Source organism: Entelurus aequoreus, linkage group LG17 (genome assembly GCF_033978785.1).
Source record: "Entelurus aequoreus isolate RoL-2023_Sb linkage group LG17, RoL_Eaeq_v1.1, whole genome shotgun sequence".
Classification (NCBI taxonomy): domain Eukaryota; kingdom Metazoa; phylum Chordata; class Actinopteri; order Syngnathiformes; family Syngnathidae; genus Entelurus; species Entelurus aequoreus.
This window is the reverse complement of record NC_084747.1, coordinates 4520087-4537205: the sequence shown is the minus strand read 5'-3', so window position 1 is coordinate 4537205 and position 17119 is coordinate 4520087. Positions and strand designations below refer to the sequence as shown.

General features: G+C 38.1%; 2 protein-coding genes across 7 annotated transcripts in view; one reads left to right on the top strand and one right to left on the bottom strand.

Annotated features, from left to right (window-relative positions):
• The window catches only part of LOC133632169 (zinc finger protein 768-like), a 22959-nt gene extending 14577 nt beyond the window's left edge, over nt 1-8382 (top strand). For 2 of the 3 annotated variants that reach the window (XM_062024450.1, XM_062024449.1), the window contains exon 4: nt 177-2376. In XM_062024450.1, the coding sequence (XP_061880434.1) occupies nt 177-1720 (1544 nt within the window). In that variant the 3' untranslated portion in view covers nt 1721-2376. Of the gene's footprint in view, nt 1-176; nt 2377-7566 lie in introns of those variants that run through there. The other variant, XM_062024451.1, reaches the window with a different exon arrangement.
• LOC133632171 (oocyte zinc finger protein XlCOF6-like) lies at nt 4621-17119 on the bottom strand. Of its 4 annotated transcripts, XR_009821661.1 has the most exons (4): nt 16815-17119; nt 12757-13065; nt 11005-11086; nt 10505-10803 (listed from the first exon to the last, which is right to left on the bottom strand). XR_009821661.1 is itself a non-coding variant. In XM_062024452.1 (3 exons), exons 1-3 carry the CDS (start codon nt 16912-16914, stop codon nt 6101-6103), a joined length of 2076 nt encoding a protein of 691 aa, XP_061880436.1. In that variant the 5' UTR covers nt 16915-17119; the 3' UTR covers nt 4621-6100. The 4 variants fall into 4 exon arrangements, 3 of the variants coding, with proteins under 3 accessions (XP_061880436.1, XP_061880437.1, XP_061880438.1); XM_062024452.1 differs by lacking the exons at nt 10505-10803; nt 11005-11086 and adding an exon at nt 4621-7767; XM_062024453.1 differs by lacking the exons at nt 10505-10803; nt 11005-11086 and adding an exon at nt 4621-7767 and having other exon boundaries at nt 12757-13050.

Genomic DNA, 17119 nt, shown 5'->3' with positions numbered 1-17119 from the left:
CCATTTGTGTCAATCTAAGTCAAGTCACATAAACATCGATCCATTATTCCGACACGACATTGTTGGCTATGAAACACCGTGCACACATATGGTAAATAAAATAAAATGTGTAGTGAATTTCCAGGAGAAATATCTCAAAAATCATGTCTGAGTTTAAGTGTGTTTGTGTCCTGTAGACATCCAGCAGCTGACCGGACATCAAGAAGAGCCGCAAGAAATCTCCACTTCAAAGCAGGAAAATATCCATTCCGTCAACTTTAAAGAGGAAGAACTCTGGATCACTCGGGGTCAGTGTCTTCTAGGGCCGAAGGAGGCTGATCCCACCATGTTGCCACTGACTGTTGTCTCTGTGAAGACCGAAGACTACGAAGACAAAACCCAAGACCGACAGCTGACTGGTCATCTAGAAAAATATTCCCCTCAGGTAGAAGAGGTCTTCACTTTAAAGCATGAGAATCCGCATTCCCTCCGCTTTAAAAAGGAAGAGGAGGAATTCCGGATCACTCAGGACTCGGAGAGAAAACGTCTTCGAGGGCCGGAAGAGGCTGATCCCACCAAGTTGCCGCTGACTGTGAAATCTGAAGACTATGAAGACAAACCCCAAGACCAACAGCTGACTGGTCATCGAGAAGAATATTCTCTTAAGGTAGAAGAAATCTTTACTTTAAAGCACGAGAATCCACATTCCCTCCGCTTTAAAAAGGAAGAGGAGGAATTCCGGATCACTCAGGACTCGGACAGAAAATGTCTTCGAGGACCGGAAGAGGCTGATCCCACCAAGTTGCCGCTGACTGTGAAATCTGAAGACTATGAAGACAAACCTCAAGCTGAGAACCTCTTAGCTCCACTATCAGATAGTGAGGCTGAAGACTTGGTTGAAGAACCTTTAGGCAGCGATACAGACTATGAAGGTGATAGGAGGACTCAGACTGACAACAAACTCTCTAAAAAGAAGAAGAAAGAACCTTTGACGTGTTTGGTTTGTGCCAAAAGCTTTACTCAAAAGAGCCTTTTGACAAGACACATGAAAACACACAAAGGAGAAAAACCATTTAGTTGTTCAGTATGCGGGGCAAAATTCACTCTGAAGTCAAGTATGGTGAGACACATGAACACGCACACAGGAGTAAAACCCTTTAGTTGTTCAGTTTGTAGCAAAAGATTCTTAGAAAAGAAAAATATGGAAAGACACGCGCAAACGCACACAGGAGAAAAACCGTTTAGTTGCTCCGTATGTGGCAAAAGATTCACCCAGAAGGGAACGATTGCAACACACATGAGCACACATGCGGCAGAAAAAGCCTTTAGTTGTCCAGTTTGTGGGAAAAGATTCACGTTCAATTCAAGTTTGGCAAGGCACATAAACACGCACAAAGGAGAAAAACCCTTTAGTTGTTCGGTTTGCGATAAAAGATTCCTAGAAAAGGTGGATGTAAAAAGACACATGAGGACACACACGGGAGAAAAGCCCTATGGTTGCTCTGTCTGCAGTAAAAGATTCAGTCAGAGGGGAAGTATGCTCACACACATGAGCTCGCACATAGAAGGAAAACCCTTTGGTTGTTCTGTTTGCGGTCAAAGATTTTTCTTGGAACCCACAATGACCAGACACATGAAAACACATACAGGACAACGACCCTTTAGTTGCACAGTTTGTGGTAAAAATTACATTTTTCAGGCACATTTGACTGAACACATGCAGACACACAGTAAAAAGTAAAGGTCTTCCTCTCTAGTTTGTGCTAAAATTGCAATGTCAGTTGTGAGAAGTCGCATGAAAAGCAATGACGTGTTGTGTTTATGATAAACTCATTCCATCATGAGTTGGTGTGTAAAAATAACGCATAGACAACCTTCATTGGTTGATGACAACATGAACGCGTGTTTTTCTCACCTTTCTTCTTTTGAATTAGAGCAGGGGTGTCAAACTAATTTTAGCTCAGGGGCCGCATGGAGGAAAATCTGTGCACACGCCGGCTGGACTATTAAAATCATGGCATTAAAAACTAAAAAATAAAGACAACTTCAGATTGTTTTCTTTGTCTTACTTTGGCCAAAAATAGAACAAACACATTCTGAAAATATTACAATAAAAATATTGAAAAAAATGCCGGCAGCAGTAAAGTTTAGATCCATAAATTAAAGAAGAAAGTGAATTAATGTTTATAGCTGATTAAATTTACATATGTATGTAACATTTGTTTTGTTTTGTATTATTTTTAATGAATTAAGTAACGTTTATGACAACCTTTTTGCAAAACACAATATAGAATGTGAGATATAACAGGATAATGCATACATTTATCATTGGTTTTCAAAACGCTTACAAAAAAGTGGGACCCCAAACATTTACTGTGGGACCCCATTTTTATGACTTGATACTTTTTGAAAATTCCTAGCACGAACACTGATGGAGTATTGGTGCGTGCAAAACAGCAGCAGGCGGCTGTGGCCTGCGGGCCGGTTCTAATACTAATCAAATATCCCGGAGGCCATAGATGATTCATTATCTGCGTAAGTCTACATATACAGTATATATATATATATATATATATATATATATATATATATATATATATATATATATATATATATATATATACAGTATATATATATATATATATATATATATATATATATATATATATATATATATATACAGTATATATATATATATATATATAATATACTGTATATATATATATATATATATATATATATATATACTGTATATATATATATATATATATATATATATATATATATATATATATATATATATACTGTATATATACTGTATGTATATATACAGTATATATATATATATATATATATATATATATATATATATATATATATATATATATATATATATATATATATATATATATATATATATATATGTATGTGTGGGAAAAATCACAAGACTATTTCATCTCTACAGGCCTGTTTCATGAGGGTTTTCCTCAATCATCAGGAGATTTTTTTTCCCCACACATACATATTACGCTCTACCACGGTATCGAGCACTATTTTTTTTGGGGATAATCTAATTAAGACATATATATATATATATATATATATATATATATATATATATATATATATATATATATATATATATATATATATATATATATATATACATACACATATATATATACATATATATATATATATATACATATATATATATATATATATATATATATATATATACACACACATATATATATATACATATATACACACACACACATATATATATATATATATATATATATATATATATACACATATATATATATATACATATATGTACATATACACATATACATACATACATATATATATATATATATATATATATAAATATATATGTATATATATACATATATATACATGTATATATATATATGTATATATATATATATATATATATATATATATATATATATATATATATATATATATATATATATATATATATATATATATATATATATATATATATATATATATATATATATATATATATATATATATAGCCTTACGCAGTCTACCAAAGGAGGCTGAGGCAGACCTTATTCGGTTTTGAACATCATTGGCCATGCTGCAGTTTTCGGAGAGGATGCTCCAAGATATTTGAAGTCTGGGACTATTGCTAGGGGCTTGTCATCGATGTTAAAGACAGGTGATGGTGGTGGAGTTGGCGGAGGGGAGTTCCACTGGCACAGTACTTCCGTCTTCACAGTGTTCACAGTGAGACCCAGTCTACTATAGGCCTTCACAGCCCTGCAGAGCCTCTGATGTATGTGCCACGGAGGCACAATCATCAGCATACTGTAATTCCACAATGTTCACAGTTTTGACCTTGGTAGCTAAGTACTCAGTATTTATTTAGATTTGTTACTTCTGTGAATGTTGTCTGTTTATCTGTGTTGGCCCTGCGATGAGGTGGCGACTTGTCCAGGGTGTACCCCGCCTTCCGCCCGAATGCAGCTGAGATAGGCTCCAGCACCCCCCGCGACCCCGAACGGGACAAGCGGTAGAAAATGGATGGATGGATGGACTTCTTCCCAGTCAATGTCATGAAATAGCACCACTGACCAACGCTGAATGTTTTGGTCTGACACAATTTATAAAGATGTTTATTCATTATGTTATTCTATATCTTTTTTTTTTTTATTAACAAAATGTTAAAAAGTGTTTATCGTTGCCCGGTTCGGAGTATTTAATCACAAGGAAGTATTTTTTTCCAGTATTAGCATGTTATATTTTTGCACTAAGTCAGAATAATTGTAAATATCATGATTTGAGCTAATGAGTTGTGAAATATTCAAAATATATTTTTTAAAAGCAGTTGTACCAAAACAAGAATTTTATTTTTGTGTCCTATAAATGCGTTGTTTCGGATGAGGGCCCTCCCAGGTGAGACGTGGTGCTTTTTGCAAGTGGAGCCAGAAAAGTGAGGTTTATTTGTGAAATTGAGATCATTTAATAGGAAGTTTAGCAGGATCATCATCGCATTTAAATAAACTTTTTCAAAGATAATATTTGTAATATAATACCAACGCTTATTTTTGTTTGTATATACTTTTTGAGCCGTTTAACCTTTAGCATGGGGTTGGATGTTGGAAAAATCCATCATGTTTATCCCCCCCCCATCAATACCTAAATTGCACAAGACATATTTTTTAACATAACATATTTTCCTCCATACAAAAATGTAACATTTCCTTGTTTATTAACTGTATTGTGTTTTAAGGACGTCCAACCCCGTAACTGTGTCAACTCAACTCAACTTGTAACTGTATGCATGCTCAAAATAAAGTCAAACCATAACTGTCAGGTTCAAACACTGATGACATCTATTAAATAGACAAAGAAGCAAGGAATCAAACAGAGACAGAATTAAATGTGGCTCAATTGAGGAGAAACGTCTGGGCTGTACTCTTGTACAGTGTCCCACCACGCTCTGACGAAAGATTGTACGCCTCCTCTTATATTTGGACTTTCCCTGATTACATGGCAACAGCTGTTTCTAAAGGGACGGGGGTCGTAAACAGCCATCGCCTTTGGTTACAAAACAGTTAAAAGAAAGGGTTGGTTCAAAGGAAAGGTCGTAAACAGCCGTTGCCCTCGGCCACACAACAGTTCAAAGAAAAGGTGCCTGGAGGGGGGTCAGGCCCTGCCTCCTCTCCGCTTCGTAGATCTCGGGTCAAAACAAAATCTTCCTGTGGATTACAATACATCAAAGAAACCAACACCTTCATGTCGCTTCCCATCCTACACAGTGGAGTTTCACAAGCCGTTTGAATGGTAAGATCAAAGACAACTTTTGTCCTCTCGCCGGGAACTCATGGCAACACAAAGTTTTGTGATAACTTCGATACAATTATTCTGACAATAACCTTTACTCCCGTAGATTTTGTTAGGTTTGTTTCACACCACATCTATTACAGGAGCTTTTCATGATAGGTTGATAACCTTACACCAAAGAGCGATATCGTCAAATACTACTAGTAGTAACCAATCATTGCTCACTGTAATAAATAACAAATAATATACATGGTATTTACATCCAACTGTTAGAACTAACGATACTAACACATCATAATTACTGACATCAGAGTTTTGAAAGATGCGCCCATACTATATTGGTATCATAGTCTTTTAGCTTTGAGCATCATCGTGATGTTTGTATATGGATGTTTGCGTTCGTCCAGGTCATTCGCACAACATTCAATTGATGGCAACTGGACTGTTTGGTTTGACTTAGAGGACATTTTGCCTCTCATCCAATTAGTAGTTCATCAGTTAATGTTCATAGACTTAGATTGGCCAGATCTAGTCTAGTCTAGCAGCTGGTGCCAAAACCCCAACTATTTACACTCAAGCAAGATTCGGTTCCGCCTATTGTAGTGAAAAAAACTGTTGAGATGCAAAGGAGCAACCTTGCCAAAAACAGTCTGTGGAGGGAGGTGTGGCCAGCGCGCCTGCAGGAGCAAAGAACACCGCCTCTGTCTAGAACAGCCTTAGGAAAATGACATAACACACCCTCCGCGATCAACCTCATGGGCACCCCTCATCTAAAGAATTATACTCCTGTGTGTGTGCTCATGTGTCTAACCATATCTCTCTTTTCTGAGAACCTTTTACAGCAGACTGAACAACTAAAGGGTTTTTCTCCTGTGTGGATTTTCATGTGTCTTACCATAGATCGCTTTTCTAAGAACCGGTTACCACAAACTGAACAACTAAAGGGTTTTTCTCCTGAGTGCGTGTTCATGTGTCTGACCATACTTGACTTCAGACTAAACTTTTTTCCACAAAATAAACAACTAAAGGGTTTTTCTCCTGCGTGGCTTTTCATGTGTCTAATCAGTGCAGGTTCCCAAAAGAAACTTTTACCACAAACTGAACAACAGAAGGGTTTTTCTCCGCTGTGTGAGCTCATGTGTTTGAGCATACTTTTCTTCTGAGCAAATGTTTTGCAACAGACAGAACAACTAAAAGGTTTTTCTCCTGTGTGTGTTCTCATGTGTCTTACCACATCTCCTTTTTTATAGAACATTTTACAACATACTGAACAACTAAAGCGTTTCTCCCCCGTGTGCGTGATCATGTGTTTGACCATATTTGACTTCAGAGTGAATCTCTTCCCACAAACTGAACAACTAAAGTGTCTTTGTCCCGTGTGCGTTTTTAAGTGTCTGATCTTCGCAGATTCTAAAAAGAAACTTTTACCACAAACTGAACAACTAAAAGGTTTTTCTACTGTGTGCGTTCTCAAGTGTCTGACCATACTTGACTTCAGAGTGAATAGTTCTCCACAAACTGAACACCTGAAGCTTTTTTTGTGTGTGTGCGTTTTCATGTGTCTTACCATAGTTGGCCTCTGAGTGAATTGTTTCGCGCACACTGAACAATTGAAGGGTTTTTCTCCGGTGTGCACTTTCATGTGTGTTGCCACACTTGACTTCCGAGTAAATCTTTTCCCACAAATTGAACAACTACATCTTTTTTCCCCCGTGTGTGTTCGCATGTGCTCAGGCAAATAGCCCTTATGAGTAAATCTTTTCCCACAAATTGAACAACTACATGTTTTTTCTCCAGTATGTGTTTTCATATGTTGAGGCAAATAGCTCCTTTTAGTAAAACTTTTGTCACAAACCGAGCAGCTAAAACGTTTTTTACCGGTGTTATTCTTAAGACATTGAGAGTGTTTGTTGTCAGTGTTAGTCCTCATATCCCCTTCACAGTCTGTATCGCTGCTTAAAGGTTCTTCAACCAAGTCTTCAGCCTCACTATCTGATAGTGGAGCTAAGAGGTTGTTTGCTTGTAGTTTTTCTTCATGGTCTTCAGTCTTCACAGAGACAACAGTCAGTGGCAACTTGGTAGGATCAGCCTCCCGAATGAGCCAGATTCCCTCCTCTTCCTTTTTAACCCGGAGGAAATGCAGATTCTCCTGCTTCAAAGTGGTGATCTCATGCGGCTGAGGGGATTCTTCTTCTTGATAACTAATCAACTGCTGATCTTGTGGTTTTCCTTCATGCTCTTCAGTCTTCACAGAGACAACAGCCAGTGGCCAATTGATGGGATCAGCCTTCTTTGACCCTAGAAGACACTCGTCCTGATTGATCCAGAGTTCTTCTTCTTCTTCTTCTTTAATGTGGAGGGAATACGGATCCTCCTGCTTCAAAGTGGAGATCCCTTGTGGCTGAGGTGAATGTTCTTCTTGATGATCAATCAGCTCCTGGACGTCTGCAGAACACAAACACACTTTGGCTCAATTCGTACTCTCCCTCCTCCCCCGCCACCTCTTCAACTTGACCCTCCCCCTTGGCTCTAGCATCCAGCGCCATGGCGAAGTATTACAAATCCACCCCCATGCATACAGACGTCGATAAGAGTCTCGGCTACATCATCGTCCTTTGCCAGCAATGACGTAAGGCAGATGCGACAAATGTTTGTTTGCTTTCAAGATGCTGTCAGACCCGATGTGCGGCTTTGCTTGTGCTCTTTTAATTTTTTTTCCGCCTGGCTTTTTTGAGATGATGATTTTGGCGAAATATGCAAGTGCTGGCGCGTCAGCTTGTGATATGTAAAATGCATTTTAATGTGTATTTGTGTTTGAAGCCAATATTTACGTGCAGTAGCAAAGGTTTGACGTCCAACTAAACCACCACTGTCATTACTATGAAAATTATATTATTATTATGCCTATTACTTATATTTATACACTATTCTGGGTTCCTGGTCTGCTATCTTTCTCCTCGCACTAAGTAGTGTGAGGAGGTCTGCGAGCTCACTTCGCTTCGAGGGAGGTACTCCACCTCCCCCCCCCCCCCCCCCCCTACATGGCGGATAATTTGATCGCCTCTTCATTGAAGTGAATGTGCAAAAACAAGGGGCGGAGGAGGGGTATTCAAATTGAGCCTAATAATGCTGCACTCCAAAATGTTCCGTTTTTTTTTTAAATTTGCAACGCAAATAAAGTCTCATATTCATTTCAGTTGACTATGTTTTTATTGAACTGGATCCACTTTCGGGTTGTACCTTGCCCGTTAAAACTGCTGCATGCACGACACTTAAAGGCCTACTGAAAGCCACTACTACTGACCACGCAGTCTGATAGTTTATATATCAATGATGAAATGTTAACATTGCAACACATGCCAATACGGCCGGGTTAACTTATAAAGGGACATTTTAAAATTCCCGCCACACTTCCGGTTGAAAAACTCCTTTGGATATGATTTATGCGCGTGACGTCACAAAATCCACGGAAGTGGTTGGACCCGATACAAAAACCTCTTGTTTTCTTCGACAAAATTCCACAGTATTCTGGACATCTGTGTTGGTGAATCTTTTACAATTTGTTTAATGAACAATGGAGGCTGCAAAGAAGAACGTTGTAGGTGGGATCGATCGGTGTATTAGCGGCTAAGTACAATACTTACAGCAACACAACAAGGACTACTTACTACGCCTAGCCGATGCTTGCCGCCAAACCCACGGATGAAGTCCTTTGTCGCGCCGTCGATCGCTGGAACGCAGGTGAGCACGGCTGTTGATGGGAAGATGAGGGCTGGCTGGCGTAGGTGGAGCGCTAATGTTTTTATCATAGTTCTGTGAGGTCCGGTTGCTAAGTTGCTAAATTAGCCTTAGCGTCGTTAGCAACAGCATTGTTAAGCCTTACCAGGCTGAGAATTTTTAACCGTGTAGTTACATGTACATGGTTTAATAGTATTGTTGATCTTCTGTCTATCCTTCCAGTCAGGGGTTTATTTATTTTGTTTCTATCTGCATTTGAGACAGATGCTATCACGTTAGCTCATGCTACAGAGGTTCGTCGATGATGGATGTCCTTCGTCGCGCCGTCGATCGCTGGAACGCAGGTGAGCACGGCTGTTGATGTAACCGTGTAGTTACATGTACATGGTTTAATAGTATTGTTGATTTTCTGTCTATCCTTCCAGTCAGGGGTTTATTTCTTTTGTTTCTATCTTCATTTGAGAACGATGCTATCACGTTAGCTCAGTAGCTAAGTGTGTCACCGATGTATTGTCGTGGAGATAAAAGTCAGTTTAAATGTCCATTTCGCGTGCTCGACTCTCATTTTCAAGAGGATATAGTATCCGAGGTGGTTTAAAATACAAATCCGTGATCCACAATAAAAAAAGGAGAGTGTGGAATCCAATGAGCCAGCTTGTACTTAAGTTACGGTCAGAGCGAAAAAAGATACGTCCATCACTGCCTCTCTAGTCCTTCACTGTAACGTTCCTCATCTACGAATCTTTCATCCTCGCTCAAATTAATGGGGTAATCGTCGCTTTGTCGCTCCGAATCTCTCTCGCTCCATTGTAAACAACGGGGAATTGTGAGGAATACTAGCTCCTGTGACGTCACGCTACTTCCGGTACAGGCAAGGCTTTTTTTTTTATCAGCGAGCAAAAGTTGCGAACTTTATCGTCGATTTTCTCTACTAAATCCTTTCAGCAAAAATATGGCAATATCGCGAAATTATCAAGTATGACACATAGAATGGATCTGCTATTCCCGTTTAAATTTTAAAAATTCATTTCAGTAGGCCTTTAAAACTACGTTTGCACGGCAGGCCAAAGTGACCAAAATCGGATTTTTCTCAAAATCTGATTTTTTCAACCCGACTGTGTACACGGCAAGTATAACGTCAGCTTTAACAGACTCCAATGCGGCCTTGACGTCACTTGCATGCGCAGCTCAATAAAGTGAAAACAAAGGAAGTTGACAGGATTCCGTAAATGAAGAAGGAAGTCGCTACTACTACAAAATAAAATACAGTCGCCACACCTTAAAATGCGTGGGTTTTTTACATGAAAATAAATGTAAGTAATATAAAGTATGAATTAATATATGTGGTGTGATATATTTGGGAGGGCTCCAATCTTTTTATTTCTGTTAAGTAGAGGCAACACAGACATCAGTGCGGCTCTAGCTTTATTTTTCAACTCACTTACGTAAACAACTTAAGCAATGTATGTAACATGTAAGCAAATACACCACAGCATCAATTCCAATCTATCAACAATTGCTATTTCTTTAGAATCAGTATATATATTCATATATTGCGTATAGCCTGTTATTTGCGCATTATTGACTAATGATGCACCATAAAATGGGCTGTCCAAACAAGATTTTTGCGGATGTTGTGATGAAGTATCCACTTCCGGTGGCGGGCTTCGTCTTTCCCCGCGCACATGAATGACATAGTTCGCCCAGAGTTGACGAAAAAGTCGCTTACGGGTCGCATTGCTGTTTAGACTGAAGTCACCATTGAAAAGATCACATTCCAATTGGGTTTGGACAACCTCCTGATGTGGCCTGAATCTGACAGCAAAAGATGAGATTTGAAGCACTTTGGAGCGTTCAGACTGTCAATAACATTCTGATTTGGAGTGCAGTGTAACCGGCCGCACACACCCACTCGAGAGATCTGGTTTTCAATCGCATAATCTGGGTGTATCAGTCTGGTTTCTTTAAAGCCAAACATGATCATCGGGTGTTTCCATAGGTTGTAGGAGGTTTGTTTAGTGTCGAACTGTTTGAGAAATCAGACCAATTTAGTGCATGGAAACGTAGTCACCGTTGTTCTAAGCAGCACTATAACTCATGAGAGAATCTGGTACCACACACACAACCAATCATCCCTTTCTAGGGTTGTAACGGTACACAAAAATTTCGGTTCGGTACGTACCTCGGTTTAGAGGTCACAGTTCGGTTCATTTTCGGTACAGTCAGAAAACAACAAAATATACGTTTTTTGGTTATTTATTTACCAAATTTGTAAACAATGGCTTTATCCTTTTAACATTGGGAACACTATAATAATCCTGCCCACGTTAATCAACATTAAACTGCCTCAAGTTGTTGCTCGGATTAAATAAAATGACAAAACTTTTCTTCTACATATAAAAAGTGCAACATTAAACAGTTTCAAGTCAACTCATCATGCTTAATTTATTACAGCATTTGGGAAGCCTGTAGTTGATTTTTATTATGGAAATGTTATATTTTTATCAACATGTGATAGCAGGGACCCTGCCATTCAAAACTAGGTTGCTGCATTACTAATGATTCATGTAACTATAGCTGAAAAAAATGGTACAATAGCAATAGGAGAGACTATTCATCCCTGAACACCATGGAGTTCATGTGGGATGCAGTTACATTATTATATCAACTATCGGAGACAGAAACTCTTCATTTAACATAATGTCCTTTTTTGCTGCTTCAACACAGCTCAATCAACACAGAAAAAGGTAAAGTGAAATAACAGACAGACAGGGCTTTGCTGTCCGTAACACACACACACACACACACACTGCAAAATGAGCTAACGTTATGCTAGAAGCGAATTAGCCTTCAACTCAAGCCAGGACTGCGAGCGAGCTGCGCTGCCTTTTATATTTCTAGAAAGTCAACAGGCTCATAGTGATGTTACTAGTAGTTGACTGGGAGGTGTTTATTATCATTTTGGGAGAGTCCGCTGCCTGATGCTTACCTGCTAAACGCTAAGCACTGAGAAATTGGGACAATGCTGGGTGCTGTGTAGAGCAGTGGTCCCCAACCTTTTTGTACTTGCGGACCGGTCAATGCTTGAAAATTTGTCCCACGGACTGGGGGGGTGGGTGAGGGGTAGTAAAAAAAAAAAAAACTTTTTTTTTTTTTTACTACCCCTCACCAAAAAAAATTTTTTTTTTTTTTTTGGTCATAAAGAAATACAATCATATGTGCTTACAGACTGTATCCATGCAGACTGTATTGATTTATATTGATATACAATGTATATATTGTGTTTTTTATGTTGATTTAATTTTTTTTTATTTTTTTTATTTATTTATTTTTTTAAATTTCTTGGCCCGGTACCGGTCCGTGGACCGATTGGTACCGGGCCGTGGCCCGGTGGTTGGTACTCTACACTGTAGAGTACCAAGTACTCTACACTGTACCAAGTACTCTACACTGTAGAGTACTGACAGAGACAGAGGCAGAAGGAAGCGGAGGCGGCTACTTAATATGTTCGTGTGGAAACTCGTTTGGTACACCTCCGAACCGAGCCGAAACCCCCGTACTGAAACGGTTAAATACAAATACACGTACCGTTACACCCCTAGTAACAACACATTTCTGTTTTGACACCCAAACTGTTACATTAATGTTGTATCAAACTTTTAGCACATATTGAACAGGTAAAACTTTAAACTTTACCTGTCTTCTTTTCGGAGCATTCAAATGGTTTGCTGTCAGTGTGAGATAGTGGAGCTAAGAGATTTTCTCGAGGTAAATCTTCATGGTTTTCAGTCTTCACAGAGACAAAAGTCATTGGTAACTTGGTGGGATCAGCCTCCTCCGGCCTGAAAAGATAGTCTCCTTCCTGGGTGATGTTGAGTTCCTCCTCTTCCTCTTTCACGTGGACGAAATGGATATTCTCCTGCTTCAAAGTAGCGAACCCTTGCAGCCGAGGGGAAAGTTTTCCCTGATGACCAATCAGGTGTTGGACGTCTGCACACAAACACACTTTGGCTCAGACATATATTGAGATGTTTGTCCTGAAACTCACTACACATTCTTCTATGTACTCTGTGTCTGCATAGTGTTTCATGGCCCAATAATGTAATGCCTTGTTTTAATGGATTCCACAACCCTAACCTGATATATATCACTTGAATCAGAATTGAATACATTGGCATGTAATTGCATATGTGAAGTAAAATAGGTTTTTGCTGGGTTACATATGACATCATGTCCGCTTTGCTTCGTTGGAAGGCAAGCTGAAGACACGTTAGTAAACAAAGAGATTGAGCTGAAAATGCAGCTGTGCTGTGTTGGGGTGTCCTGACCATTCAAATCGAGAGAAAGGAAAAAGCTCTTATTTAATCCCAAAAGAAGTGGTTCAAAAAGGGAATAAAGTCAAGGAAATTACGAAAAGTGGAATTTTTTTTCATTTTTATAAATACAGTATGTCCAGTCCAGCCACTCATGCAAACCATATTGTTGAGGAAAATTATCTTATATATGTTCAATATATATATATATATATATATAATATATATATATATATATATATATATATATATATATATATATATATATATATATATATATATATATATATATATATATATATATATATATATATATATTACACACATACATACACATATATATACACATCAGTGGCCTAGTGGTTAGAGTGTCCGCCCTGAAATCGGTAGGTTGTGAGTTCAAACCCCGTCCGAGTCATACCAAAGACTATAAAAATGGGACCCATTACCTCCCTGCTTGGCACTCAGCATTAAGGGTTGGAATTGGGGGTTAAATCACCAAAAATGATTCCTGGGTCACCGCTGCTGCCCACTGCTCCCTTCACCTCCCAGGGGGTGAACAAGGGTGATGGGTCAAATGCAGAGAATAATTTTGGCAATCATTGGTACTTTAACTTAATACATACATATATATATACACATACATACATACATACATACATACATACATACATACATACATATACATATATATATATATATATATATATATATATATATATATATATATATATATATATATATATATATATATATATATATATACATATACATATATACATATACATATATATATATATATATATATATATATATATATATATATATATATATATATATATATATATATATATATATATATATATATATATATATATATACTACCGTTCAAAAGTTTGGGGTCACATTGAAATGTCCTTATTTTTGAAGGAAAAGCACTGTACTTTTCAATGAAGATAACTTGAAACTAGTCTTAACTTTAAAGAAATACACTCTATACATTGCTAATGTGGTAAATGACTATTCTAGCTGCAAATGTCTGGTTTTTTGGTGCAATATCTACATAGGTGTATAGAGGCCCATTTCCAGCAACTATCACTCCAGTGTTCTAATGGTACAATGTGTTAGCTCATTGGCTCAGAAGGCTAATTGATGATTAGAAAACCCTTGTGCAATCATGTTCACACATCTGAAGACAGTTTAGCTCGTTACAGAAGCTACAAAACTGACCTTCCTTTGAGCAGATTGAGTTTCTGGAGCATCACATTTGTGGGGTCAATTAAACGCTCAAAATGGCCAGAAAAAGAGAACTTTCATCTGAAACTCGACAGTCTATTCTTGTTCTTAGAAATGAAGGCTATTCCACAAAATTGTTTGGGTGACCCCAAACTTTTGAACGGTAGTGTATATATATATATATATACACATATATATATACATGGGGGGGGGGGGGGGGGGGGGGGGGCGCACACACACACGTACTCGTAAACCGCAAGTGCAACAGCAACAAACATGACTGTAGACACGAAGTGAAATCATGAAATGCAACCTTACCCGCGCAAAAACGATGCATATTTATTCAGGAGGGTATTGATACCGATTTCCTTGACTTTAAAGAAGTTATAGGCCTCCGTGCTTTTCCAAGTTGTCATCTGTTTTGCATGCAGAATGAGGTCTGGGGCACAAGATAGTTCGATACGTCTGGAAACTCGACCGATGGATAATCCTTGATATCACTCGACACACCTTTTTTTAAATCAATTATAGGGATCTATTCCATTGCGTAGTTTGATTTTTCGCTCGTATCTGCGTTTTGCAGAAAGATCTCGGCCCTTTACTTACTAGAGTTTGCGCGCTGCTTTGCTGCACAACAGCCATCATGGCTTGGTTGACTACCACTGTTTTTCCACTTCCGGGAAGAAGTCACGTGACTGAATACAAGCAACTTCGATGTGTATACGATACTAGCCCTGTTTGTACTTAGTACTGTACAGGATTGATACCAACAGTATCGCCCACCCCTATTTTGGATCTCTGTGTCTCTTTGTTCCTCTTGTTTAAATTGTAGTATTTTACATGTTTTCATCTCCTCTAAGTTGAACTGCATATCCATTGCAAATATGTGACGTATCATGTTGAAACTGCATTCATGTTTGAAATGAACCAACAGTTGTACAAATAAAATATATTATTGTAGCGTCCAGAAGAATCAACTTCAGCAGGTCGCTCCATTATTATTATTATTATTATTATTATTAGTTGTTGTCTCCTTCAAGCCAGGCCCGGCCCTAAAAAATCTTGCGCCCTAGGCAAGATTTTAGGTGGTGCCCCCCCACATCGGCAGTGAAGTGTATATACTCACAAGAAACCGAATAGCTTTGTGTTTGACCTTTTTTTTTTACTTAAAGAAAGCAAATTAACAATCAGAATTGTTAACAAGATAAAAAAAACTATGGATAAATAAATGAATACAAAAAATAAAAAACTAATATATGAAATACAATATTTTTTACATACATAAACACAAAATAAAACGTGTCAACAAGTTGCATAAAATAAATTAAAAATACAATATAAATAAGGCACTGCACAAAACAAGATATCAAACCAGTATGACTTTAACAACTATATTACAAAAAAAAGGGGATCCAACAGAGTTCTCTATTTGTGCTTTTTAATATTGCATTAACTAGAATGACTTACAAATTACTGTACAACAGGAAGTACTGTAATTACCTAACGTTACATTATTATTTACCATAACAATTTAGCCCCCTCCACAATATTAACCCGACGTTAAAACAGAACTAGCTATTTATTGATTAGGAATTGCCGAATCATGTAACATTAGCTTAATGCTAAAGGTTACTATCACATTCTGTAACAGACAAATAATTTCATGTAGGCTAACGTTACCTACCTGCTACCTCTGTCTTTTTCTCGTTTCTCCTCCTCTTCTTTTCTATTTTTCTTCCCTGGGCACCTGACAGTTTTGGCCGTTTTGACATCTTGTGTTGATTTTTTGATGTGGTGACGTCCAAAAAGAGTCATGATACGGGAAGGGAGGGGGCGCACCGTGCCGGGGATTGGGGGGGGGGGGGGGGGGGCGTGATGTTGTAACAAATAATATTTCTATTAAATAGGCTTTACTTTGCATTTTAATTAACGTGGGATTATTTTATGTATTTATAAATAATAGTACCAACTTTTTTATTTTTTTCCTCCAACATTTGTGGCACTGGCGTGGCGCCCCCTGATGGACGGCATCCTTAGCATTTGCCTGTACGGCTTATGCCACGGGCCGGCCCTGGTTCAAGCTAACAACATGGCGGCTCTTTGTTTACCTTGTTTGTTCAACAACATCGGCCAATTCCTATCAAAGCCATTTTGAGGGCTTAATGTGGCCTCCAAAAATGCTGTAGATAATATCAACTCGCTCACCTTTATCTGCAGTTTTCAGCTTTGTCTCCGTTGATGATTTGCTGGTAGTTGGTGGCGCTAATTTTTGTTGAAGTTGTCTTATACTAGACGACGTCGCCATTTTAGTCCTGGCGTCTTCTCTTCCGTTGTCACTCAAATGCTCCAAACTTAACTTCTGTTTCGCGGGTTTTGGTTAAAAAAAACGAATATTTGAGGCATTTACTGTTGTTTCATGTCACTCTATGTAGCTGTTTGATTTCATTTTGACACCTCTGTCGGGATCTGCTGGAGGGCAACATCCGGGCATTCCGCCGCCATCTTGGTCG

Bases quoted from the DNA above. Each gene is read 5' to 3' on its own strand.
- LOC133632171 (XM_062024452.1), bottom strand. From the start codon at position 16,914: ATGGCGACGTCGTCTAGTATAAGACAACTTCAACAAAAATTAGCGCCA. The intron at 13,066-16,814 runs GTGAGCGAGTTG...TCTGAGCCAAAG, and splicing joins GCTGAAAACTGCAGATAAAG to TGTGTTTGTGTGCAGACGTC. The intron at 7,768-12,756 runs GTAAAGTTTAAA...TGTGTTCTGCAG, and splicing joins ATGCTCCGAAAAGAAGACAG to ACGTCCAGGAGCTGATTGAT.